The sequence below is a fragment of the Lissotriton helveticus genome, chromosome 7 (assembly GCF_964261635.1).
Source record: "Lissotriton helveticus chromosome 7, aLisHel1.1, whole genome shotgun sequence".
Lineage (NCBI taxonomy): Eukaryota > Metazoa > Chordata > Amphibia > Caudata > Salamandridae > Lissotriton > Lissotriton helveticus.
In genome coordinates, this window is record NC_136068.1 from 1,464,810,209 (window position 1) to 1,464,833,845 (window position 23,637).

The window sequence follows — 23,637 nt, forward strand, 5'->3', positions numbered from 1 at the left end:
CAGACACAGATCCGTATCAGAGCGATCAAGAACCAAGTGAGAGGACGAGGAATAGGAGAATAAAGTTTGGAGCTGCCACTTGGCCGGAAAGGAGGAGGAGGCTAAGCTTAAGGTCAGCTCAGGAAGAAACGCTTGCTCCTATATCCGAAGACTCAGATCCAGAAGAAGATACCCAGGATAGAGCCGAGGAAGGTCTTAGAAGATCAAGGAGGGTGCGAGTGCCTAGCAGAAGATACTCTACTCCCGATTGGACCTACCTCGTTGCAGATGTCCGGGGGACACAGAACCGGGAGGATCAGGGAAGTGGACCTGGTCAGAACTGACCCGATCATCACAGTGCAAATAAGGTTTCTACTGCCAGGAGCGGAGACCGAAAGGTTGCTGACACTCAACATCGTTCATCCTCCTCTCCTGAGCGGAATAAGAAAATTGATTTTAGAGACAGTTGAGTTTCCAGTTTGCTGTTCACGATATCCAATATTGGAGGGAACTCTTCTTCGTTTGGAAATGCTTGAGCGAGTAGTAGAAGTTCTTGGAATGCTCATTGTTGTGGATTAATACCTTATTGTAAATGTCTTCAAAGGGGCGCAGAACTGGGAAAGTGAAGAAAGTGATCTTGGTTAGAACGGACCCCTTTGTAACTGTGGATGTAGAACTGATAGTACCAGGAGTGGAAATTGAAAAAACGTTAACTCTCAATTTCGTCCGTCCACTCGTCCAGAGCGAAATAAGGAGAATAATCCTAGAAACAGTTGACTTTCCATGTTGTTGTAAGAACTGCCCAGAACTTGAAGGAATGTTTCTTCGGATGGACATTTATGAAGACGTAGTGTCACTCCTTACAACATTCATAGATTCAGATCGATAAAAGCCTTTTGAAAAGAACTCTGAAAAATTGATGCGAAGATAACCTAGCGCCGAGTGGAAGAAGAAAACTGGTAGGGTCTTCCTTTTAGAGGACGGAGAAGGGCTAGGGTTGTCTATATTTTACAGGACTTTAAACTGTTTTTGCGGAGTAAATTGTCAGCTTCCAAGAGTTCAAAAGAGAGACATTGTGTGAAAGAAAGACTTTGTTCGAAAAGAAGAAGAAGTTAATGCTGGAAGAACATCCAAAGCTACACTGTTTGAGGACATGGAGGCCGGCAACCCGAACCGCAGGGCAAAATGTATCGTTGGCACACTTTTAGGAGTAGTGATTTCTCTTATAATTTTAGTGGTTACTGTCTCATACATAGTGGGACACGAGAGGGATGCAACTGTAGACAAAGAAGTCAAGGGAGTGTCAACACAGAGAACCACTACTGTAAATTATAAGGGAAACATCAATGATAAAGACAAAGCGTTGTTAGATGCAGAAATAAAAAAGTTACACACAGACGAGTCACAGGGCAATTTCAGGTCAAATGCTTATGCCAAATTGCTTTATGAGTACATTGATGTCATGGAGGCGAAGAATTGCTATGTTTGTATGCAATTACCAGCCTCTGTGGATGAGGGTATCAGATATCATCATCTTCCATTGACATATGGAATCACTTGCAGTTTGTTGTTGAGCATATTCTATGGACGAGAAGGATTCGAGTATTATTTCTCGAACTTCGACTCGACATTGCCAGAGGTTCCAAATTACAAGCATTTAAACAAGTGGGACTATTACAAGAGTGAAGACAGATTACAGAAATGGTTTCTTCCATGGAGAACCATAGACACATCACATGCCCGAAGAAATAATCTGACTTGTCAAGTATCAGAAATTGAGAAGAAATTTATAGGGCAGGTGGATACTCGATACAGAAGGCAGAATATTCAGAAAGCTTCAGGACATTGGGAGACAGATTGGACCAAAGAGGAAAGGGAACACCAAAGGAAGGGTAGCAAGGGTCCAATTGCTCTAGACAAAGAGAAAAGGGGGAAATTATGTATTCACAGAAGTTCTTCCTATTATGAAAATTTGTTTGTAGGGGAAGTCAGTTGTGAACATGCTTTCCAATTAGAGTATTACTCAAAAGATTTTCTGAAAGAGATGCAAGCCATACCAAATGTATATTTTGTGTGTGGAAGAAATGCCTATGTGAGGTTACCAGACAATTGGTACGGTTCATGCTATTTAGCGATTGTCTTTCCCAAAATATACCATGCTGAGGATTTAGAGACAACAAAGAGAGGAAAACAATCTAGGGGGAGAAGAGACCTTGCCGCTGAAGAAGTGGTTGGAGATGTATTTGGGGTGGTATTTCCATTTTTGGGATTGATACTGAATGACATTAAGATCAGAAGATTAGCTACAGTTGTAGATAGGCTATCTGCCAGTACTGCTAGATCATTAATGCTGGTGGAAGGTGAGATGCAATCGATTAGGGCAATGGTTCTTCAGAACCGACTTGCTTTAGACGTTCTGTTAGCCAAAGAGGGAGGAGTCTGTAAGGCCTTGAAGGTCCAGGAATGTTGCACTTACATTCCGGACAATTCAAAACCTCTAGAGAAGTACATACGAAATATCACTGCAATTCACTATGAAATTGAGGATCTGGCAAAGGTGAATGTGTGGGAAAAGGTAGGTCAGGGAATGGGTAAAGTTGGAGGTTGGTTTGCCAACTTAGGAAAGGGTATCGTTTGGTACATATTGAAGCCCATCATCATAATTGTGATTTGTGTAATCACTTTGTGGGGACTGGTGCGTTTGTATCAATGGTATAGAGCAAACAGGTTGCAGAGATCTATGAGAAAACAGGAGAGAAAGTTAACAGCGATGCAGGATACTCAATATAGGAGTCTGAAGGCATTAGAGACAATGAAAAGAGGTGGTACTGCAACGACTTCACTTTGAAGGGTTCTACATTTTTGTGATGGTGTTTTGATGGTGATGACTCCTGAAAGTCATCAAAGGGGGGACTGAGAGAGCACAAATCTGAAAAAAATGTATAAGTGCACCATATTTACAAGCACGTAGTTAGTTTAAACATGTTTTTGCACACAAGTGTTTTATTTCTAGAAGTGAAATATACAGAGTGTCTTATATTTAGTAATGAAACGTATAGAGTGTTTAAGTAGAGTAACAATAGTCATAACAGTGTGAGATTAATGTAGAAATGTTGGAATGAATATGAAAACCTCACGTTCTCATGTTAAAGGAATCATGTCAGAGTTGAACGGAACTTTGAAATCCAGTTACTTTGTGTAGGCCTCAGGGCAATTCACAGCAAATCTAAACGTGCTGCTAAAATAATGTGAGATGGGGTTAACGTGGTTCTTCCAAAAATGTATTATCGAATTTAGTATTGAAATATATGGGTTATAGATGTGTTGCTTTTAGAAATATGTGTTAGTTAAGAATACTGTTTAAATGCAAGTTAAATGTTTAGAGTGCAGGGACTCGTTTCATGTAAATCAAGTAGGCAGAACTGATAATGTCATCTCTTTTGATCTGCCATATGCTCGTTAGAGAAGGAGTCGAGAGGTGCCAAGTACTGAGAGCTACGTATGCTTTATAGCCTATAGATATGGTAAAGTCTGGAATTTGAGGCCCACTGCAGGACGAACTGTATGCAGGTGCGAGGGTCCTAATCAGTTAGAATGAAAGGGGCCTTGTTCAGTGGCGCTTGGCGCAGGCCTGTAGGAGTCTCCAGGAATTTCAGGAGGTACCGGCGCTCTGGAGAAGAAGTCTGGGAACCAAGGTCAACTTTAACGAGGGTCTTGAAGAGTACCATCATGGAGTTTACCGCGCAAAGATGTACCACGTGAGGGGCGTCCCAAGGGGCGTTCCTATCAGAAATGTGATTTGGTATTAGGGAAAGCGACCCGGGAGGAGAGCAGAGCAGATGATTTTGGGAGCCTAAGGAAGCGGACGGGTAGGCAGATAGGCTGATCAGGAGAGACCCATTATCAGAGAAGAGACAAAGAGAAGTGCGTGATCTTCTTAGGAAGTCACCACGGCTGACACCTAGATGGGTAAAGATCTTGTTAAGTAGGGATGTCATTTAGTCTAGTGTAGGGACAGACTAACCTGAATTTCTTTTCTGTAATGACTTTGAGGTTGCAACTTGTATCCATTTTGGCAACGCTTATGATATTCCAGCTTGTACTCATTATTCTGTTCTGTAGACTTAGACTATTCAAAGAATTCATGTTCATAGTGATACCAGTTTATCTTTTGAATCTCATCTTGAGAAGTTTGTATCTTCAGTTATCTTTGACTTTATATTAAATCTTTTAAACTTAATCCTGGTCAGTGGTCATTTAGAGTGGTGTGAGTTCTTAATAGATTGACCTATTGTTAGATTGCCTTTTACTCAATGACAGGTACCAACGATCCAGTCGACTTGGTTTGGGAGCTGGTAAGGTAACTAGTAACCAGTAATCCCGCGTTAACAGGAACTCCGCATTACTTTATTTTGGGCGGCATTTGGTTCAGTGTGAAGGGGCTCTGGCAGATGCCTAATGGCGAGGTGTGACCTCTGAGGGACTGCTGCAGGGGGAGCAACGTGTTGTGATAGAATTGACACTCCATGTGCATTTCCGTGAGTCTGCTTGCGGCGCAATATTTAACTTACAGCAAAATACTGCCCTCCGCTGCAATGTTGCACTTTTGACAGTTTAACTGTAGTGCTTACTTTTAAACTACGCGCGAGCTAAGTAATGTGCATTTTACATACTTGCTGTGTCTCCCGCGCGAGATAATTCCAAAGCCATTCTGACGTAGTTGGAGGGTGGCCACTTCTATGCCGCTGACTGAGACTCTTCCAGCCCTGGCGTGCCGAGAGCCACCTGGTGCAGCGTGCACTGCATGCTGCGATGTTGAGATTGACGGACGGTTTAGCCAACCAAGCATTGTTTCAATATTCCAACATGAATTGGGTGCTGCGCTCGTTTGCCTTGGAATGGGATTAGAGCTTTGTTCACAGCACGGGGTGATCGACTGCCAGTGACAAGGGATCACTGAAACAATATCGATGACACAAATATAAAACTACCTAAATATCGAGTAAAAAATATAGAATACAAAAATATCGACTTCCTATCTCCAAACAGGTAAGTACAAAAATATCGAATCAAAAATATCGCTGTAAAAAATATAGATAGTCAAAATATCGATTTTTTAAAATGCTTTAAAGTAATTAAAAATTAATGAAATAATAAATATAATTAACTTAAACATACTTAAAATAACCTTAAAATTAATAAATAATTAATGTAAGTAAAAAAAAAACATACAAATTGATTTATTTATACATATATGAACGTAATATTAATAAAAAATATAAAATATTATCACCGTAGGATAGCGGAAAGGGTAAAATTTACTATTACCACTCCAGTGAGTGCAACAGTAGAGAAAGCGCTGGATAGTGTAGGGGTAAAAATTACAATTTCCACTCCAGAGAGTGCAACAGTAGGGAAAGCGTTGGTTAGCGTAGGGGTAAGAAATACTATTCCCACTCCAGAGAGTGCAACAGTAGGGAAAGGGTTGGATAGCGGCAGGGTAAAAATTAACATTCCCACTCCAAAGAGTGCAACAGTAGGGAAAGCGTTGGTTAGCGTAGGGGTAAGAATTACTATTCCCACTCCAGAGAGTGCAACAGTAGTGAAAGCGTTGGATAGCGGCAGGGTAAAAATTACTATTCCCACTCCAAAGAGTGCAACAGTAGGGAAAGCGTCGGATAGCGTAGGGGTAAAAATTACTATTCCCACTCCAGAGAGTGCAACAGTCGGGAAAGCTTTGGATAGCGGGAGGGTAAAAAGTTACTATTCCCACTCCAGTGAGTGCAACAGTAGGGAAAGCGTTGGATAGCGTATAGGTAAATATTACTATTCCCACTCCAGAGAGTGCAACAGTAGGGAAAGCGGATTGCGTAGGGGTAAAAATTACTATTCCCACTCCAGAGAGTGCAACAGTAGGGAATGCATTGGATAGCGGGAGGTAATAATTACTATTCCCACTCCAGTGGGTACAACAGTAGGGAAAGTGTTGGATAGCGTAGGGGTAAAAATTACTATTCCCACTCCAGAGAGTGCAATAGTAGGGAAAGCGTTGGATAGCGTAGGGGTAAAAATGACTATTCCCACTTCAGAGAGTGCAACAGTAGGAAAAGCGTTGGATAGCATAGGGGTCAAAATTACTATTTCCACTCCAGAGAGTGCAACAGTAGGGATAGCATTGGATAGCGGGAGGGTATAAATTACTATTCCCACTCCAGAGAGTGCAACAGTAGGGAAAACGTTGGATAGCGGAGGGGTCAAAATTACTATTCCCACTCCAGAGAGTGCAACAGTAGGGAAAGCGTTGGATAGCGGGAGGGTAAAAATTACTATTCCCACTCCAGTGAGTGCAACAGTAGGGAAACGTTGGATAGCGTAGGGGTAAAAATTACGATTCCCACTCGAGAGAGTGCAACAATAGGGAAAGCGTTGGATAGCGTAGGGGTAAAAATTACTATTCCCACTCCAGAGAGGGCAACAGTAGGAAAAGTGGTGGATAGCGTAGGGGTAAAAATTACTATTCCCACTCCAGAGAGTGCAACAGTAGGGAAAGCGTTGGATAGCATAGGGGTCAAAATTACTATTCCCACTCCTGAAAGTGCAACAGTAGGGAAGGCGTTGGATAGTGGGAGGATAAAAATTATTATTCCCACTCCAGTGAGTGCAACAGTAGGGAAAGCGTTGGATAGCGTAGGAGTAAAAATGACTATTCCCACTCCAGAGAGTGCAACAGTAGGGAAGGCTTTGGATAGCGGGAGGGTAAAAATTACTAATCCCACTCCAGTGAGTTGCAACAGTAGAGAAAGCATTGGATAGCGTAGGGGTAAAAATTACTATTCCCACTCCAGAGAGTGCAATAATAGGGAAAGCGTTGGATAGCGTAGGGGTAAAAATTACTATTCCCACTCCAGTGAGTGCAACAGTAGGGAAAGCGTTGGATAGCGTAGGGGTAGAAATGACTATTCCCACTCAAGAGAGTGCAACAGTAGGGACAGCGTTGGATAGCGTAGGGGTCAAAACTACTATTCCCACTCCAGAGAGTGCAACAGTTGGGAAAGCAATGGATAGCGGGAGGGTAAAAATTTCCTATTCCCACTCCAGAGAGTGCAACAGTAGGGAAAACATTGGCTAGCGGAGGGGTCAAAATTACTATTCCCACTCCAGAGAGTGCAACAGTAGGGAAAGCATTGGATAGCGGGAGGGTAAAATCACTATTCACACTCCAGTGAGTGCAGCAGTAGGGAAACATGGGATAGCATAGGGGTAAAAATTACTATTCCCACTCCAGAGAGGGCAACAGTAGGGAAAGCGTTGGATAGCGTAGGGGTCAAAATTACTATTCCCACTCCAGAGATTGCAATTGTAGGGAAACCGTTGGATAGCGTAGGAGTAAAAATTACTATTCCCACTCCAGAGAGTTCAACAGTAGGGAAAGCGTTGGATAGCATAGGGGGTCAAAATTACTATTCCCACTTCAGAAAGTGCAACAGTAGGGAAGGCGTTGGATAGTGGGAGGGTAAAAATTACAATTCCCACTCCAGTGAGTGCAACAGTAGGGAAAGCATTGGATAGCGTAGGGGTAAAAATTACTATTCCCACTCCAGAGAGTGCAACAGTAGGGAAGGCGTTGGATAGTGGGAGGGTAAAAATTACTATTCCCACTCCAGTGAGTGCAACAGTAGGGAAAGCGTTGGATAGCGTAGGGAAAAAAATTACTATTCCCACTCCAGAGAGTGCAACAGTAGAGAAAGTGTAAGATAGCGTAGGGGTAAAAATTACTATTCCCACTACAGTGAGTGCAACAGTAGGGAAAGTAAATACTTCATATATTAATAAAAAATAATACAAATAATACCAATTAAAAATTATTTAACAATAATTACAAATGTAATACAATATAATAATTAATCAAATAAAAATAAAAATATTTTTTTTTATTAATAATCATTACCTATTAATACAAATTAATTACCAATTTACAATTAATTAATTAGCAAATGAAAAATAATTACAAATTAATTACAAATAAATACCAATAAATAAATCTAAAAATTTAATTAATAACAATTAAATTACTTCCCACCCTATTACCCAATAAACCCACAACCCGCTACAGTAAATAAATTAATAAAATTAACATAATTATCAATTAATGAATTAATAAAAATTAATTACCAATTATAATTTATGTAATTACCAATTAAAAATGATTTGTTAAATGTCGTATACTTGTAATTAATATTTAACAATTAATTCAAGATAAATACCAATAAATAAATTAAAACATTTAATCAATTATAATTAAATTACTTCCCACCCTATTCCCCTATAAACCCACAACCCGCTACAGAAAATAAATTATTAAAATTAACATAATTATCAATTAATCAATTAATAAACATTAATTACCAATTATAATGTTATTAATTGCCAATTAAAAATTAATTGACAATTAATTCAAGATCAATACCAATAAATAAATTAAAACATTTAATCATTTATAATTAAATTACTTCCCACCCTATTCCCCTATAAACCCACAACCCGCTACAGAATTAAATTACGCAAAAATTAAATACCATAAAATTCATTACTTAAAATAAATTATTAAATAAATATACACTTTTCACACATATACTAACATAAAAAACACTAAAAAATTTGATATTATTAAAAAATCGATATATTTAACATCTATATTATATACTTCGATATTTTGACTTTCTATATTTATGTAAATCGATATTAACTTACTTACCTCAAATTCTATATTTTTGTTGTCTATATTCTGTCCATTCGATATTATGTCCATTACATTCGATATTTTTGTTGTCTATATTCTGTCCATTCGATATTCTGTCCATTCTATATTTTTAACTCGATAATAATGTAATTCTATATTTTTTACTCGATATTTTGACTATATACCAGTGACAAGAGTCTCAAGTCAGCTGGAACTTTAGGAGATCGTATTATCGTCATTTAAGACCTTGGACATTGAACTTTACTGAAGCATCAGGATGCCATTAACAAGAGCTTCAACTTACATGGGAACCCGGGACACTCCATTAGAAGGTACTGTTTGTTTAGACTTGCTCCATTTCGCTGCGTGTACCTCAGCATCATTGTGAGATTATATTACTCTGGGGCAAAGATCGAGCCCCGCTGCTTAAAATAAAGGGAAAGTACAAGGGCCAGTGAGGCCAGGACTGGGACAATGAGCAGGGAGCCCAAAATTGGGAAAATACCGCAATGAGATGATCTTATGATTTTGAACCAAGTTCTTCGGATGTTTGTTAATAAGTAAGTCTTTCAGTCGTTTGTGAAATATGACAAGACTACCAAGTCATAATTTTTTGTTTGTGTATGGGATGACACTAAGGGGGTCATTAGGATGACGGGCGGACTTAGCCCGCCCGCCATCCTATTGGAATTTGGGACCGCCCACCATAAGTGCGGGGGTCCCGTGGGGGGTATTAGGATACGCCCACCACAGTGTCGGGCACATCCTGCATTTATAACATTGTGGCGGGCGGTGCTCTCTTCACCGCCCGCCACAATGCTATAAATGCATGTATGCATTTGTATACACAAAGCGGCAGGCACCGTGCGGTGCCTACCGCATTGTATATGCAAATGCAGGGGGGTACCACAGGTACCCCCCTGTTTGCACCCCCCACCCCTCCTTCACTTTGGGGGCCCACAGGGGGCCCCCAACGTGAAGACCGCATGCCTTTCCGTGCCGGCATTGCCGCCGCGGAAAGGCATCTGTCCTGGCCCATCGTAATATGGCTGGCGGTGTCTAATAGAGGCGACCGGGGCGGAAAAGCAGCGGACGGTCTTTCCGTCCGCCCGGTCCCCCCGCCATACTAATATGGCGGGTGGGATTCAGGTGAGGATGGCGGGCGGATTGCCCCCGCCAGGCTGGCGGTGGCTACCGCCAGCCTAATAGGCCCCTACGTTTTTTTTTAGTCACTCATTGTTTTGTGGTTTGCATGAAATGACTGTAAAATGTAGTTAAATTACTTAATTCACTTGTTGGTTGTGGTACATGAGATGACTACTAGGTTCTAAGTCACTCATTGCTTTATTTGGTTGTGCACGCGATGCCTGTTAAGTGTTAAGTCACTCATTCTTCCTACTGTTCATGAGATGACTAAGAAATAGGTTTAAATCGCTCATTGCATGTATGGGACTTTTATGTTGCACATAAGATGGTTGTTAAATTTAAGCCACTCGTTACTACATTGTTTTACGTTTTTGGAATGACTGCTTTGGTATGGCACTGTGTGAAGGTTTTTTATTTTGTCAATATGACATTGTGAGCCTGTGACCTGAGCGCGTCAGCGCGTGAGTTAAGTGACGTGACTGTTGTCACATTTGTAAGTTTTGTATAATGTGCCTATAATTTGTTGATGTTTTCCTGTCACGCCGTGAGTTGGGACCCTTTTACCTCTTTCTGACCTGGCCAGTCGGTTTGTTTGGTTTTTGGGTTTTGTATGCTATGTGTTGGCATGGCGGTGTGTTGGTTATTTTGATTTGGGTGTAATGTCTCTGGGAGGTTTGTTTTTTTGTTTGAGAAAGGGAGAAGGTGGTGGTGAATGTAATTTGCTGGTTTGCGTGAGTGAATGTTATTTGCTGATGTTGCCTGATTTAATGTTAATTGCTGATATTGTGGATTTGATTTGTTCTCCGCAATTATTTTCTATTTTTTGTTTTTCTATTAAAGAAGGGAGATGTGTTGTTCTTATTCCTGCTGCTCTGCCTAGAATGTTTGGTGTGAGAGCTTGTTAGAATGTTGAGTGGGTAAGACGTCAGTTGGATGAAAGGCTGAGCGGCAGGAGGCTGCTCCTGGTGGCGTTTTATCCTCTTATTCTAATCTTACCATCTTACCTGAATAAACTACTTACAAGGAACTACAAGGACTACGCTACATTATTTACAACATAAATGTTCACAGACTCCTACCTGAGTCGCTGTAAATTTGTGGCTGACAATGGGTGACTGAGTCCCTAATTAGTCTTTTCTTTACCCAGACCTCTTGTTACATCACAGATCATGAATGTTTAGAATTCTTAATCCACATTTGCCACTCCCCAGCTTACCTAACTGTAAGGTGTGACACTTTAGCTTTCCCTCAAGCCTGGAGTTACCCCGATAACAATGTGGGACAAGAGTAGCAGCGCATATTTGACCTTTCCGAGGCCAGCTGTTACCTCTCTTACGATGGGTGACAAGAGTCACCAATCCATATTTGCCCTTCCCCAGCTCCTTGATGACCTTGTAGTGGTCAGTCACTTCCATTCGGACCAGATTCTGAGCCGTCAACTGCATCATCTCCTCTAGCATTGAGGCTACCTCCAGACCTGTGTTGAGATTCATAGCTAGAAGTGAGAAGAAAACAGCAGACAGTTTGTAAATAGCTCAACACGGATTTGTGCAATTAATATTTCATAAATGACAAAGCCTTACTTTCAGTCTTACTTAAAGCTATAAGAGTGTGCCCTATCTTAGATAACCATTGTTCAACAAACATTTTGGAGGGCTTTGTTGGGATATGCATCCTATTTATTGATACATTTTCCTGCAACAACATCATCTGATTTAAGAGTTGGGTCATGCATTATGTCTATTGGAAACTATGATTTGGTAAAAGAAAAGGGCAAAATTAAAATGAAAAGTATATAAAACTCAGAACAAAACACTTAAGCCGAGACTTCATGTGCACAGTGAGATTTGGCTGCAGGTGCTGGCCTGCAGCCATGCCCTGTGCCCAACCTTTCACAGTGACTCAGTCCCTGGGGTTTTCTGCCTTCGGGCCTGTGCACCAGTGGAAGGACTAAGGGCTTGGCCTGTGCCCAATTCACCATCATTGGACCACCCAACTGTGGATTTCTCATATTTTTTTTTTTGTGTTTTGTATATAAAGTTCTTATAGTGGAACCCATTTCAGTTTTTTTTAAACATTGATGTAGGACTTGGCCCTTTTTGGCTAAAGTCCCTAAACGTTTTGCTTTCCCCCATAACTTTTTTCTGACATAGTGTTGCCAACTTAGATGATTTGGACACTTTGCCACTGCTAGCATTCCCTGTATAAAGTGTAATGGTAATTGGTTGTCCATGATTGGTATGTTTACCTTCCTAAGTAAAGTCCCTAGTAAAGTGCACCATGTGTGCCAGGGCTGGTAATGCAACTGCTACTAGTGGGCCTGCAGCACTGATTTTGCCACCCATACAAGTAACCCTAAAAAGGGAACTCAGACCTGCCTTTGCAGGGCCTGTGCGCATTTTGTTAAACTACCATGTTCCGTCAAGTGCACTCACTTGCCAGACCTTACCCTTTTATATGCACATCAGACCCTATGGTAGAACCATGGTACCTCCCTGGGCAGGGTGCAGTGCATGTGAAAGGTAGGACATGTACTAAGGTCCATGTCCTGACCGTGAAATAATCTTCATTTTCATTTTTCACTGTTCAAACGCAATCTTGCCCTTGGGATAGAATGTGAAGGCTGTTTAATATGTTTTCCGGCCTATCTTCCCAAAGGCTTAAGATGGAAAGGTGAAGTTTAGTATGCCTGAACTCACAATGTAATAACACATATGTAGGTGGTTTTAGCATTGTGTGTTCAGAAGCCACTGTTTTAAGAAGTACAATATAGAGTGGTCCTGGTAATGTTAGGACTAACTAAACTGTTATACAATCTAACACAATTCTACAAAAATAGCAATAGTCCATAGAACTTGAGTGGCAAATGTTATTTAATCACAATGACGCATAAGGAACTTATATTATACACTTGTCAAAAATAATTCAATACGCAATGGTGGAAATTATGTTATACACTTGTCAAAAAAAATTCAATACACAATGGTGCCCAATAGGACAGGGAAAAAGGAACGGGTAAATGAATCTGGTGAGGATATGTGACTGTGAAAAAACATGGAAATTCAGTGACAGTAAGAAAAAGTGCCAATTTTGAAGAAACTCAGGCTCAATTTGTAAGCTAAAAAACACATGAGTTATACATTAATTCAGATCGCAAGACCCTATTGTTAAAACACAATTGATTCAGTCTCTGTTGTTTTTTAGGGCTGGCATGAAGCAGAGGGTATGTCAATGTTTCGACCACAAAATATGTCGTAGGTTGAATAACACCTTACACCGGGGTCTTCATCAGGACTCTGATAGAGGGAGGGCACCTAAGGCTTAAGATGTAAAACACAATAGGTACTAGGGCAGATAAAATTATTTTAGCAGCTACTTGAAAAAAACAAAATGGTCCACACATAAATACCATTCAGGGTCCTACAATAAGGCCTCCAATATGGGTTAAGGGCCAATTGGCTCCTAGGCAGAGAGTGCAACAGCAAAACCTAAAAGATACATATAACGTCTGTTTGTAAGGGGCCGTCATGAATTGTGGCTCAAACAACACCAAAGTATCTAACAATTTTAATGTAGTGACAAAAATGGCTACACTTACGTAAAACGCGAAAGAATCCTGTGTGTCTCTTCCAAAAATGCATTCAACAATGAATGTAATTTCTGCCACATAATTCACGGCTAAATAAAGTTCAGTGGATAATATCTGAAAATAAAAAGTACATACACATAGAGGAGTCACTCATCAGACATATAACACTGATGACCAGAAATCAGATGTGAGGTCTAATCCACAATATCAATACCTGATCACTGTCAGAAAACTTCAAAAGTGCGCGTAGCACCGTATTTGTGAAAAAGATAAAGAAATAATTGGCACTGTCATATGCGAAATGAGCCCAAATAGTTTACTATTTGACATTAGGATCCCTTTGGCCACTTGTGTAGACATATAGTAGTAGCTTGCTCCCATAATTTAAATTAGTGAGCTTTCATTCTTTTAAACTAGGTGTAGAATGTTTTCCCTTTTTTGATGGTGATACGCTGGTAGTAGTCTATTGTCCCTGCCTATACGGGAGTGATGACACGATGCAGGCAGCATCTAGCGTCTGTTGCCTACTACGTCACGGAATGACTCGGGAGTTCGGGCAACACTATTTAATGGCCTCCGGCTCGTTTCCCACGTTTATGCATTGTTTCTTCAGCAATCAGCGAGTAGCGGTAAGTGTTTGTATGTTCCTATTGAGCTAACAATCCACTGCAGTTACGTCCTTTCTTTCCCTGTACTGACGCGAGGCATTTTGTGTTGTTTTATCCTGACAAAGCACCGCTTGGTTAGTAAGGCGTTTCCTTCACCGAAGATCGTGAGTATATTAAGACTCTGACTATTTCTCTACAGAATAGTATTGTGAGAAACCCGGCTTATGATGGTGCTAATTATTTCTTTATCTTTTTCACATATACGGTGCTACGCGCACTTTTGAAGTTTTCTAACAGTGATCAGGTTTGTGATATTGTGGATTAGACCGCACATCTGATTTCTGGTCATCAGTGTTATATGTCTGATTAGTGACTCCTCTATGTGTATGTACTTTTTAATTTTCAGATATTATCCACTGAACTTTTATCTAGCCGTGAATTATGTGGCAGGAATTACATCAATTGTTGAATGCATTTTTTTCGCGTTTTACATAAGTGTGGCCATTTTTGTCACTACATTAAAATTGTTAGATACTTTGGTGTTGTTTGAGCCACAATTCATGACGGCCCCTTACAAATAGACGTTATATGTATCTTTTAGGTTTTGCTGTTGCACTCTCTGCCTAGGAGCCAATTGACCCTTAACCCATATTGGAGGCCTCATTGTAGGACCCTGGATGGTAATTATGTGTGGACCATTTAGTTTTTTTCAAGTAGCTGCTAAAATCATTTTAACTGCCCCAGTACCTATTATGTTTTATACCTTAACCCTCAGGTGCCCTCCCTCTGTCAGAGTCCTGATGAAGACCCCGGTGTAAGGTGTTAATCAACCTACAACATATTTTGGGCTCGAAACGTTGACATTCCCTCTGCTTCACGCCAGCCATAAAAAAACACAGAGACTGAATCAATTGTGTTTTAACAATAGGGTCTTGCGATCTGATGTAATGTATAACTCATGTGTTTTTGGGCTTACAAATTGAGCCTGAGTTTCTTCGAAATTTGCACTTTTTCTTGCTGTCACTGAATTTCCATGTTTTTTCACAATCAAATATCCTCACCAGATTCACTTACCCCTTTCCTTTTTCCCTGTCCTCTTGGGCACCATTGCGTATTGAATTATTTTTGACAAGTGTATAACATAATTTCCTTATGCAGCACTGTGATTAAATAACATTTGGCACTCAAATTCTATGGACTATTGCTATTTTTGTACAATTGTGTTAGATTGCCTAACAGTTTAGTTAGTCTTAACATTACTGGGACCACTCTATATTGTACTACATGTCACCCAGGTCCCAGTACCATTGGGTTTACCCTTTTTATGTATAACTCTTTTAGAAGTGGCTGAGTATTTATGCTCTAACATTTCTGTGTCTCTGCCTGGCTGTGGATTGACTGTCTGGATTTGGAAGCAATAGGATCTGGGGAATGCCTAGACTCCGGGGAGGAGGTGAGACAGCAACAGGCTGACATGCATCTGGAGTGTAGGGGGAGGAGAAGCCATAGAGGTGAAGGGGCCTGGGTTGACTCATCTCCTGCTGAGTGATTGAGAATCCAGACCCCCACTAATCGAAGGAAAAAAAGTTGTCACTGGCAGGGAGGCACCCAGAACTGGTTTGAACAGGGGTCAGTGCCACCTGAAACACAAAGGGGTCCATTATGATGACGGGCGAACTTAGTCCGCCCGCCATCACATCGGGACTCGGGACCGCCCGCCTTAAGGGCGGGGGTCCCGATCAGGGCATTAGGATGCGCCCGCCACACAGGCGGGCGCATCCTGTATGGGTGCAATTGCGGCGGGCGGAGCAGAAATCTCCGCCCGCTGCCATGTGTAAAGTGCACATTTTGCGTTTCAAAGTGCAACATGACAGGTACCCCCCATGTGCAACCCCCCAAGCCACGGACTCCCAGGGGGCCCGCTAAGGGCCCCTGCAGGGAGTCTCCGCATGCCCTTCCGTGGCGTCATTGCCGCCACGGAAATGCAGTGGTGAAAGCCAACTGTAATATGGCGGGCAGTGTCTAACAGACACCGCCACCATGTTACAGGTTTTACGCCCCGGCCGCTAGGCGACCGGGGCGGACAACAGGCGGGCGGTGTTTCGCACCGCCACGGTCCCCTCCGCCATCCTAATATGGCGGAGGGGAATTGTGCTGATGATGTCGGGCGGATATCCTCCGCCAGGCTGGCGGTAGCCACCGCCGCCCTGGCGGAGGAAATCCGCCCGTCATCATAATGGACCCCAAAGACTTCAAAGCCATTGAGCGGTATAACTCCTGTTCAGAGAAGCACTGATTACCGTCTAACTGCTTTACCACTGTGGGGCCTCTTTTTGATCTGCCCATGACCTCTGGCCTCGCCTCCAAAAGGGCTTAGAGACCTGCCGGTGATTAGCGCTATATAAATACAAATACAAACTACAAATAGAAAAATAACTATGAGAGCTGAAGTCCCTGAACTTTGGAGAATGGCTTGATCAAGTGTGAACAAGACTGGAGCTACTTCGTGGTCAAGCGGACCTTTGCCAAGGAAGAAACAACTGAAGAGACTGAAGAATAGGACTGATCCTCGCTGTGTGTTCTGGGGCTGGCCTGGAGCTTGCTGTTTTTTAAGTAAGGAAAGGCTAAAGGGATTTTGTTGTGTGCTGTGTCCCCCTGCCTGAAGGACTTTGCTGTGTGCTGTGTCCTGAAGTAACTTATCCCCAAGGGCCTGAGGTGAGCTGGCTCCCTGTTCGGAAACACAGGAACACAAACGTTTCCAGAAGCGTCTCAGCGGCACAGTGTGAGCGTGCCTGTTGTGGTCTGAGACCCTCGTAAGATCTGCCTTGTGATCGTGGCCGCCTGGAGTCCAAGTGAGTCTCATCTACACTGTGAGAGTGTGCCTTGTGCACTGTGGGACCTTCAGGATGATTGGCCTGTGATCGGGGGCACCTGGAATCGAGGAATGGATCAGCGACGCTGTGTGTGTGTGTTGTGTGCAGTCTGAACCCTGTTGTAAGGATTGTCCAGTGACCGTGTGCAGTTGAATCCAAGTGAGTCTCATCGACGCTGTTTGTGTTGTGCACCGGGAGACTTTTGGGAGGATTTGCCGTGTTATCGTGTGCGCTGGAGTTAAGTGAGTCTCAGCGACGCTGTGCACGTGATTTTCGTGCAGCCTGAGACCTGTGTGTGGGGTACCCAGTGGTCATGCACCCGGAGTGAAGGAAGACTCAGCAATGCTGTGTGCGTGTGCTTTGTGGCAGCTCGACATCTTCGTAAGTGAAGCGGCGAGGACTGGCAGTCCCGGAGGAGCTAAGTTGCCGGCCCGGGCCACCATTTCCATTTCACAAAGCTGCATTGGAGGATCAGCCACTGGACGGGGAGAGGAGAGTGGGTTCCCGCCCCCCAGGTAATGTGTGTCGACTCCTGGGTGGGGCACGGGCTCGGAGGGAGACGCTCTTGGCCTCTCTCTCATGTTGGCAGCACTAGCCTCTGCTTTGCCTCGTATCGCAGCCCGTATTGCCAACGGAGTGGTGGTACAGGGGCCGAAGTGTGAAGCTGCATTTTGGGATTACATTGGACTGTGTTGGGGCAACTGTGAGAGGCCGACTGCAGGTCAGAAGGAGCGGCGGAGAGACCGCCTGTGGCCCGGTGATCGGGGCCTGAGTGTATTACGTAGTATTCAATTTCTGAAGAACAGAGTACCTGACTGACGTATTACACATTGCATCATTTCTATGTAACGAAGTACCTGATTGTCGTATGACGCATTGCCTTGTTTCTTTATAACGGACTACCTGATTAGTGTAGACGCATTGCCTTATTTTTGCAGAACAACATATCTGGTGGTTGTATTACACATTGCATTATTTTACCTTGCAAAGTGCATGATTGTTGCATTACGCATTGCATTCTTTTCATTGCTGAGTGTCTGATTGCTATGTTATGCATCACAGTATTTTTACATTGCAAAGGTGCCTGAATCTAGCATTACGAACTGTATGACATGATATTAGGAGTACAGGAGAATGTTTAGAAGTGATCATTGACATCGCCAGAACTTGCAAAGGCTGGCTGGCCTAACAACCGGCCAGGAGAAATATTACAAAACCTAATATGTTGGTTTTATATCATGTGGTCTTATCGTATATCTTTTTACAGAAAGTTTTTACTCGTTTTTATAAAACTTGTTTGGAGTCTATTTGTGGTATCATCATTGGATTATTGTGAGCTTGATTGCAAATTTGCCTTGAAGATAAGTCTGGCTGCTAATGCCAAGCTACAGAGGGGGTGAGCGGGGCTATTTAAGGGCTATTTAAGAAGGTGACCTTCCATTCCCTGACGTTGGAACGCGGGTCCCTACTTGGCCTAAGGTATGTACCTCAGTCAACCAGGGATCCTGGGTCTAACATTTGGTGGTCAGCGTTGTGAGATTTGAATGTGTATTTGCAAATTCACTCACAGTGATTGGTGAACATCATGAATAGCGTAACCACGACGCAACCACATATTGTGTTCTTGATTTGTTGGTTCTAATTGGTTTTGTTTTTGAGCAACCTTTAAGCCACACATCATGTCTCAGATGAGTCAAGGAGCCAGTGAGGCTACCGAATTAGAATTCATCATTAAGGCATTGCTTACCTACAGACTTGATCAGTTGAGGCAATTCAGCAGAGTTTTGGGGTGTTCCATGAAAAATAGCGCCAAGAAGGAGGAGCTGCAGGTGGCCTTGAGGGCCTGGTGGGAAGCTAAAGGGACTCAGGAGGCGGGTGATGTTGAGGTGGATGAGGATGATTCAGGGAATGGATTTGGTCCACAGGATTTGCCCGTGGAGGAACCAGCTTCAGGGGCTGGTAGTAGCCATTCAGGGAGGAGTTTTTCACCAGAGGAGTTGGAGGAAAACCAAAGGGTCAGAGAGCATGAGTTGGAGGTGTTGAAACTTAATACTCAGGCAGAGGAGAAGAAGCTGCTCATTGAAAGTGAAAAGTGAGCAGAGGAGAGCAGGAATGCTCTCGTCTTGGAAGAGAAAAACAGTCTCTTAGCTCGTGAGTTAAGCATGAGGAAAAGGCAGAGACCAGTTTGAATGGTGGCAGCTTACAGCCAGTGCCCAGTGTGAATGAGTACAAGTGTGCACTGGATGACTGGGTTTTGGTGAGCATGGCAAATGATTTGAAGGGGGTGCTCAACCTTAGCCCTAGGAAGCCTAGGCTAAGTAATTGTTTTCCAGGATTGCGCTAACCCATGTTAGGGTGTTAGCTCTTTGATTCCCGGGAGATGGCATAAGAGCCAGACCCCTGGTCATGGGTCCAAGGGCCTGAAAGATCCCTAGAGAGAGAAGAGAGGCAAAATAGAACGGTTAAGTCCCAGAGTAGTCTGGGGCATGCGGGCTAGTGCCCTGTCTCAAAGAAGAGGGAGGGAGTGTGAGCAGCATCCCTCGGGGTTCATCACCCCACCCCAGAGACTGGAGGGTTCCTTATAGGAGCACCCAGTGGGAGGCCTGGTGCCTACTTGCCAGCTGTGTGAGGAAGAACACCTTGGGGCCCATTTTGATGTCGGGCGGATTGCCTCCGCCAGGCTGGAGGTAGCCACCGCCGGACTGGCAGAGGCAATCCGCCCGACACCTATGCCCGAAATCCCCCCTGCCGTATTAGGATGGCGGGGGGGGGCACGGCAGACGCCGCGGTCGCGGAAAGGGAATAATATGGTGGCGGTGTCCAATGGACACCGCCAGCCATATTACAATGGTGTATGTAAGGGGCCTTTCCGCGGCGGCAATGCCGCCACAAAAAGGCAGGCGGTGTGTGCTGTGGGGGCCCCCTGCGGGGCCCCCTGGTGATGGCAGAGGTGGGAGATCAGTACCCCCCCACATTTGCATATGCAAAGCGGCAGGCACCTCGCGGTGCCTGCCGTTTTGCGTATGCAAATGCGTTCAGTAATGTTTAGCATTGTGGCGGGCGGTGCAGAGTGCAGAGGTGGGACAGCAACAGGCTGACCTGCATCTGGCGTGTAAGGGGAGAAGAAGCTCCTAGAGGTGAAGAGGCCTCGGTTGCCGCTATAAAACAATTGGCTAATGTTGGACCTGGCCCTTTTTGGCAGGTTCACCCCGAAACTTTTTGCTTTTTCCTAGTCTGTTTCTGGAAGCTGGTGTTGGTGATTTTAGGCCTCTGCACACTTTTTCACTGTATAACAGTGTAAAGTGCGTGAGCTCTCTGTGTATGTGTGGTGAGTGACCTGCCCTCCCATAGGAATGCATGGGGAATATGTGTGACCATGGTAGTTCCTGATGTGTGGGGAGTGCAGGGTCGAGTTTGGTATGTGCGAACTCGTGAGATTGAATGCTGCGTAATGAGGTATGTGGCATGAATGTGTCTAGTGTGGAAGTGCCACTTCTAGACATGGGTGTGCGTGTGTAGTGAGTCTGCTGTGACGTGATTGGCTGGCGCCTGGCTCCAGGAGTGTGCCTGGGCGTGTTTGTGGATTGACTGTCTGGTTTGAGGGTGACAGGGGCTGGGGAGCCCCACAGGAGGTTGTCTGAGTCCGCCCTTGGTTGAATGACTGCATCTGCAACTAGAGTGGTGGGAGGAGATAGCACCTGGGAGTGAATAGGGCTGTGCCTGCCTGCCACAAGGCTGGCTCCACCTCCTGCTGGGCGGCTGTCGCCTCTGCCCCTCACACTGAAATGAGTTCCCTATAACCAGTTGTAGCTGGTTCTCACACTGCCTGCACCCTGCTAGACAAAGGATTTTATGGTATAAAAAGGGGCTGTGTCCCCTTACAAAATGTTCTTGTTTCTCACTTGAATCCTGCTAGGGGCGTGCTGCTGCTTGGGCTCAGGGGAAGGCTTGCCTCCCTGGGCCCTGCCCAGCCCCTGGATACCTGATTGACCCTGTGCTGGGACCCCTCTGCTTTGCCTGGGGGGATGGAGGACTTTTCTTTGCTGATGGGCTGGTTTCTCCAACTCTTGGTTCCAGGACTTTGCTGCATCCTTTTTAGCACCCTGGGAGTGCTTTCCTTTTTATTTCAGGACCCCTGGGTACATCTAGCACTGGGAGCGCTTTTGGTTGTGTCTCTAGCGCTGAAAGTGCTTTATCTTGACCTCTAGCCCTGAGAGCGATGTGATTGCCTTCAGGCGCCTGGAGCGCCTTATTTGTTTTGGCCGGTGCCCACCCGGCATTTACCTCATCTTATTATTGATTAAGAGAGGGAGCCCACCCCTCGGTTGAGTCCTCACCTGCCCGCTTGCCTGAGAACCTCGTAAGAATTTCCTTGTGATCGTGGACGCCTGGAGTCCAAGTGAGTCTCTTCAACGCTGTGAGCATGTGCGTTGTGCACTCTGAGACCTTCTGGAGGATCAGCCTGTGATCGGGGGCACCTGAAAATCAAGCAAGGATCAGCGATGCTGTGTGTGTTGTGCTTTGTGCAGCCTGAACTCCGTTGTGAGGATTGTCCAGTGATCGTGTGCACCGGAATCCAAGTGAGGCTCATCGAAGCTGTGCACGTGTGCGTTGTGCACCGTGAGACCTTGGTAAGGATTTGCCTTGTTATCATGTGTACCGGAATCCAAGTGAGTCTCATCGACACTTTGGGCTTGTGTGTTGTGCATAGTGAGACCTTCGTGAGGATTTACCTTGATATCTTGTGCACCGGAATCCAAGTGAGTCTCATCGCCGCTGTGTGTGGGTGCGTTGTGCACCGGGAGACTTTCTGGAGGATTTGCCGTGTTATTGTGTGCACCGCAGTAAAGTGAATCTCAGTGCTGCTGTGCGTGTGATCTTCCTGCAGCCTGAGACCTGTGTGTGGAGTGCTCAGTGATCGTGGAGTGAAGGAAGACTCAGCGACGCTGTGTGCGTGTGCTTTGTGGCAGCCTGAGATCTTCATAAGTGAAGTGGCCCGGATCGGCAGCCCCGGAGGAGCTGAGTTGCCGGCCCAAGATGCTGTTGCCATTTCACACACCTGCATTGGAGGCCCAGCCGCAGGGCTGGGAAATGAGAGTGGGTTTGCGCCCCCAGTTAACGTATGTCGACTCCTGGGGCGAGGCGCGGGTTCGGAAGGAGACGCTCTCTGCCTCTCTCCCGTGTTGGCAGCATGAGCCTGTGCTTCGGCTCGTATCGCGGGCTGTATTGCCAAGGGAGTGGCGGTACAAGGCCCGGAGTGTGAAGCTGCACTTTGGGATTACATCGTACTGTGTTGGGGGCAACTGTGATAGGATGACTGGAGGAGAGGCGGAGAGCAGTGCTCAATTTGTAAAATACTTAGATCCGGGGCCTCGACAGGAGGGCACTAGAGCTTGCACCATCCATTGCCCCTGGCAGCACTGCCATTGACAGCACCAACACACTACTAATCATCACACCCTTAAAAGTGTGACAGTTCCTACTATTACAGGCCCACAAAGCAATAAGAATGGCTTTGAAGGCAAACACTAATAATTGGAAATTTTAATTGAAATAATAAACAGAAGTTGTTGTGCTTGTACCTAAATTGGCAGACACCACTACCATGTGGCACACAGTCATAAGCCCCAGTGCTGGCAATTAAGTGGAAAGCACCGACACAATTGAAGCACTGGCAGAGAGACCGCCTGAGGCCCAGTGATCGGGGTCTGAGTGTACTACGTAGTATTTCATTTCTGCAGAATGGAGTACCTGACTGACGTATTGCACATTGCATAATTTCTGTATAACAAACTACCTGATTGTCAAATGACACATTTCCTTGTTTCTGTATTACGAACTACCTGATTAGCGTATTGCGCTTTGCATTATTCCTGTATAACGAATTACCTGATTAGAGTATACGCATTGCCTTATTTTTGCAGCACAACATATCTGGTGGTTGTATTACACATTGCATTATTTTACCTTGCAAAGTGCCTGATTGTTGTGTTATGCATTGCATTCTTTTCATTGCAGAGTGTCTAATTGCTACGTTATGCATTACAGTATTTTTACATTGGAAAGTGCCTGATTCTAACATTACGAACTGCATGACATGATATACGGAGTACAGGAGAATGTTTAGAAGGGCTAATTGACATCGCCAGAATTTACAAGGGCTGGCTGGCCTAACAAGCGGCCAGGAAAAAGATTACACAACCTCATATGTTGGTTTTATATAGTGTGGTCTTATCGTATATCTTTTAACATAACGTTTATACTTGTTTTATAAAATTTGTGTGCAGTCTATTTGTGGTGTCATCATTGGATTATTGTGAGCGTGGTTGCAAATACTTTACACATTTGCCTTCAAAATAAGCCTGGCTGCTCGTGCCAAACTACTGAGGGGGTTAGCGGGGCTATCTAAGAAGGTGACTTTCCTTTCCCTGACGTTGGAAAGGGGTTGCCTACTTGGCCTAAGGTACCTACCTCAGCCAACCAGGGATCCTGGGCCTAACAATTGACTTCTATGGTTTAATTTTTTTTTAACTCTTTTGATTCTCCTTTGCTTCCTCAAACTTGCAAAGAAGGCTTTCTGGTGTTCTTTTAGGAGGCGGTTCATAGCACAAGCAATGACTATTTTGTTCATCTATCTGGACCAAATTTTTTTTATATATTTATTTCAGTATGTTGAGAAAATCTGTAATCTTGAGTATTCTT

At 44.1% G+C, this 23,637-nt stretch overlaps 1 protein-coding gene across 3 annotated transcripts in view; it reads right to left on the reverse strand.

Annotated features, from left to right (window-relative positions):
* LOC144770371 (serine/threonine-protein kinase SBK2-like) overlaps positions 1–23,637 on the reverse strand; it is a 205,885-nt gene that overhangs the window by 36,067 nt on the left and 146,181 nt on the right. For 2 of the 3 annotated variants that reach the window (XM_078654840.1, XM_078654839.1), the window contains exon 2: positions 11,193–11,360. In XM_078654840.1, the coding sequence (XP_078510966.1) occupies positions 11,193–11,358 (166 nt within the window). In that variant the 5' untranslated portion in view covers positions 11,359–11,360. Of the gene's footprint in view, positions 1–11,192; positions 11,361–13,463; positions 13,522–23,637 lie in introns of those variants that run through there. The other variant, XM_078654838.1, reaches the window with a different exon arrangement.